This window comes from Ctenocephalides felis, unplaced genomic scaffold (genome assembly GCF_003426905.1).
Source record: "Ctenocephalides felis isolate EL2017-DRISC unplaced genomic scaffold, ASM342690v1 CF-g0.4_SCAFFOLD_00153, whole genome shotgun sequence".
NCBI lineage: Eukaryota > Metazoa > Arthropoda > Insecta > Siphonaptera > Pulicidae > Ctenocephalides > Ctenocephalides felis.
This window is the reverse complement of record NW_020536307.1, coordinates 1-4,817: the sequence shown is the minus strand read 5'-3', so window position 1 is coordinate 4,817 and position 4,817 is coordinate 1. Positions and strand designations below refer to the sequence as shown.

At 25.5% G+C, this 4,817-nt stretch overlaps 2 protein-coding genes across 2 annotated transcripts; one reads left to right on the top strand and one right to left on the bottom strand.

Annotated features, from left to right (window-relative positions):
* Positions 1-893: 893 nt before the first annotated feature.
* Positions 894-2,800, bottom strand: LOC113378649 (complex III assembly factor LYRM7-like). The gene is made up of 3 exons (XM_026619240.1): positions 2,717-2,800; positions 1,072-1,297; positions 894-1,000 (listed from the first exon to the last, which is right to left on the bottom strand). Exons 1-3 carry the CDS (start codon positions 2,735-2,737, stop codon positions 894-896), a joined length of 354 nt encoding a protein of 117 aa, XP_026475025.1. The 5' UTR covers positions 2,738-2,800.
* A 417-nt stretch (positions 2,801-3,217) lies between these two features.
* On the top strand, positions 3,218-4,757 carry LOC113378557 (the record flags this gene model as incomplete). The annotated part of the gene is made up of 4 exons (XM_026619137.1): positions 3,218-3,345; positions 3,411-3,558; positions 4,153-4,365; positions 4,565-4,757. Coding segments are annotated over exons 2-4 (532 nt in total), but the record flags the coding sequence as incomplete, so codon positions are not given.
* Between the last annotated feature and the right edge of the window lie 60 nt (positions 4,758-4,817).

The window sequence follows — 4,817 nt, the reverse complement described above, 5'->3', positions numbered from 1 at the left end:
CACATTAAAACATCTTCCACCATCAGGTTCTGTGGTGGCTTAACTTTTGTTTTTCGCAGATTTCTATAAACGGTCAGGTCACTATTTTCATCTTCTTTGCAATAAGCAGTTCTTTATTAGAGAATTCTTGGTTTGGCAATTCATTTATCTCAGTCTCTAAGATAAAAAAAAAAAAAATAAAAATGAAACACCCCAAAATGACCGAACTTCGAAAACCTAACGCTGAATAAAAATTAGTAGCGATTCTACCTCGAAAAAACGCCAGTAAAGATAATTTAGATAAAGTCATTATGTATCATATTTTTCATAATTAGCAAAATTATACATAATTTAGTATATCTGAAAAAAATGTATTTATATATTTGAAAATGTAATAGCTTTAAAAATTCAACCTGTTTTTTTAATGGTAATTGAAACTGATTTTACTGCCGTAACTGCCAAGCCAACAAAAATATTAATATATACACACATATATACCAAACCAACAAATTAATGCCAAAATAACAACAAATTTTAGGGTCAATAAGGGTCAAATTTTTATAAAATTAGAGTTTTCATTAATTATTAAAAATTATTTATAAATATATGTCTTGTTCTTCCATAAAGTTCAGGAAATTATTTACTTGAGAAGAAATTTTAACGACTAATAAAAAAATTTAGTATTATATATTGAATTTAATTTAGTATTTTATATGTAATTTAAACATAATCATACCCGATAATCATAATTCTTTTGCAGAAAATAAATATTCAAATTCAAATTAAAACGTTAATGGAATTTCACTTCCGTTTATACAAATCAACAAATTTAAAGAATTTTGAAAAATTAAACTCCTTTAAATTAAATACAATCTAATTTATTTCAGTCTAACATTTTACAGTACATCAATATATTAATCTTTCTTGCATTTTGATTTAGGCGAAACTTTGTAAGCTTCATCGGGCATAAGCTTAAATTCTACATTATCAAGTAGTTGAGTATCTTTTGTTATTCTAGCTTCTGTAAATATATATAAAAATTAATTACTTTTCTAAGCAATTTAACATATACAAAATCAGGTTATATATTACCATATTTTCCTGGGCTAACTTCTTTAGCTTGTATTACAGTCTGGCGTAATTCTTTTGCTACAGCATTTGCAAACACTAAAAGTTCATTTATTGAATCGGAATTAGTTACATGTTTATTTTTAAAGAATCCTTCATTAATTTTATCTCTACAAGCTTTCAAAGCTACATCATCTCCAGCAAAAACTGATTTCCTTGCCCGGTGTAGTTCCTTGAAACTCCGTAGAACCTGCTGAACATATTAATTAATATTTAGAATTACAAATAGAAAATCATATACAGTAATCAGTTTTAAATTTTATTTATTATTTGTTTTTGTTACAAATTGCAGTTGATCTTTTCAAAATAACACAATTTAAATTAACACATGTCATTTTACGGTGACAAAGTCTAGCTTGTTCTTCAATTGTATTATTAAAAAATAAATGTGTAAACATTCAATATATTAACACAAAAGTAATTTGACCTAATGTGAATTGAACACTCAATTTTTTTCTATATGAATTGTATATAATTATAAGACACATAGAGGTTGGGCCATGTGAGTACAAAAGGAAACAAAAAAGCAGATAAATTAACAAAACTGGACACAGATAAGAGGGAAAGATATAATACATCATTGAATAAAAATATATTTAGAACATAAAAATAAGACTTTGAAATAGTGACAATAAAACTGCTAATTAAATAAATCTAAGACCATAGCTTAGTGACATTAAAAGGAAGATCGACAATTTATTACTTCATTGATCAGAATAAAGTGCAATCATGAAAGTTTTTCGAGCATGTACATGAAATATATTGTATAGATAATTTGATATGCAGAAACCTGTTAATTTACTTACATTGACAAATATGTATGTTACAGTTTAATTTATGATTTTATGAAGAAATGTTATATACGTATGTATGTATAATAGGAATATGGCTATCTTGTAATGAGAGCCTCAACATATAAATATTATAAATGTAGTAGGACAAATTTTTATATACCTCATTTTAACCTATATTTATTTCTATATTTTCTATATGAATAGTATATAAATATAAGATACAAGGCAGTTGGGCCATGTGAAAATAAAAAGAAACGAGAAAGCTGGTAAATTAGTGAAACTGAACACAGATGAGAGTGAACGATATGATACACCATTGCATGAAAATATATTTGAAATATAAAAATAAGACTTTAAAATAGTGACAAAAAACAGCTCTGAAACTATAGCTTAGTGACATTAAAAGAAAGGAAGAAAAAGAAATTTATTACTTCATTGATCAGAATGGAAGTTTTTCGAGAATCTACATGAAATACATTTTATAGATAATTGGATATGCAGCTGCAAAAAAAAATCGAATAAATATAAAGACACTTTTTTATTAAAAATTAATAATATGCAGAGATAATACAACCTGTTTTTTATTTGTAGGGACAAAAATTATGTGTGTTACCGTTTAATTCATGATTTAATGAAGAAATTATTAATGCACATGTATTAATAATAAGAATATGGGCAATATGGCTATCTTGTAACGTGGGCCTCAGAAAGATAAATAAATATTATAAATGAAAGTGTAGGACAAATTTTCATACAGCTTATGTTAATCTGTGTTTATTTTGGTATTTCCTTATAAATGTTACGAAACTCATTACCTGTGCACGCAAATTACTCATTTTATTCCAATATAACACAAATTTTAAGCAATTTTTATATTAAATCGATTGAAAATTTTAAATTAAATTTATAAATATTGTTTTAAAAAATTATATTAGATTTGACATGACTAGATTCCAATTTAGCGACATATTACACAACAAAGTACATTGTATTTTAATGTGACATTTTAAATTATAATTAATTTATTAAATGTATAAATTACAAATAAACTTTTTGACACGAAAGTTTATAAAAATTAATTTAGTACGATTAATTTTGTAAAAAGTAAATATAAAAGTGAGGTTATGTTACATGTTTGACGTTTGTGACACACGTGACATTAGTCATTGACAGTTTTGCATTCTTTTAGCTCGTACATTACACTTTGATTTGTTATTTTAGTTAAAAGCCTTTTGAAGTCTATTAATAATTTCTAAAAGCCGTTGAAAGTCTATTAATAATTTGATCCAAGATTTTAAATTAGTAATTAAATAATCATTTGTGTAATCTTAAACGTTCTGTACTTTGAACATATATCATGCTTTCTTTCGACATTGATATTACAACAGAATAGTTATTGCGTAGAATATTGCACAATGTGTTATTAGTGTTGCACAGAAGACTGGTATTTATAAAAAGAAATTTGACTTTACATCATTTATTTTATTATAAAAGTTATTTGATATAAAGATATTAAATTAAATATTTCAAAATGGGAAACCAAGCATCTTCAAGACATTGGTACGAAACTGCTGAGAAAATAAAGGAATATTATATTAAAGCTTTCACTGATATTGAAAAAGGAATTACTTGTGAGGAGAATGAAAAACCACATGAGGTAACTATTTAATTAATTTAATAGGTTGTAATTATTATTAAGCAAATACATTATCAATATTTATACTTCTTGATTTATTAATATTACCCGAATATTTCTGATCAAAATAATAGTAATATGATCATATTACTAGTAACATAGATGTTACTAGCTAATAATTCACAAGGTGATTTCAAATATTAGAATTAACTATAAGCATGTTTATTTAACATATTTTTTGAATCTATTGTAATAGAATATGTAATAGAATATTCCATTGTAATTAATTGTAATATGTAATAGAATATTCGATATCTTGATTGTTATTACTAAGGTATCTTAGTAATAATAATCAAGAATATCGTTAATTATTTATCAAAATATAACCATACAATGTGATGTTTTTTTGACACTATTTTAAATAATATCTGGCAAATATATCAGTTGGGGTGATATTTAATATTTTTTAAGAAATGAATTGTCATTGTTTATTACATGCATCAAGAAAAGTACATATTATTAAGACAACTATTTATTTGTTTAAGGTTAAGCTTATGGATCGATCTCTCAAAATTCAAATGCCGATATAAAGTTGAATCATAATTCTATTTTTAGGCTCTCAAATATTACAAATTGGGAATCTATCACATAGACCAAGCTCTTAAAATACCAGTGGAATACCCAGAAAATGTTATGGATGATAGCTTCAAAGAAGCTGTCGCGATGGTGCAGAAGATGAAAGGAACAAGAGGAGAAGTTCTTCAGAGAATTACTCAAATTATGAAATCACCTGCTTACGAAAAGGAGAAGAGCGCTTCACCAGAATTGGTAGAACCACCTTTATTAAATTACTTTGCTAATTTTATATTAATTATTTTAGTATCAGGCAATAGTATTTTTTTTTAATTTGTACTCGTTTGTCTATCAAGACGATCAAGACCTTGTAATTTTATATAATAAGTAATGTTTAAAAATTAGCTTTACCAAGTCAATATTCTGTTACTAAACTAAAAATTTCTTGTTTCAGGGAACTGAAGGATCTATCACTTACAGTGATTTAGCAAAGGCTCTAGAAAATCTCAAATCATCAACTTTGCGATCAGAGTCAACTGCAGTAGAAGTATTTAAATGTAATGATGTGAAAATATTTCAAATAAAAGCTGATGGCACAGTAACATCTCATACCATTGAACCAGAATTGAGTGTAGTGAAAATTACAGGTAATGTTAAAAGTTTAAAAGAAGCAAGCTTGATAGCATTCAAAAAATATTTTTATAAAA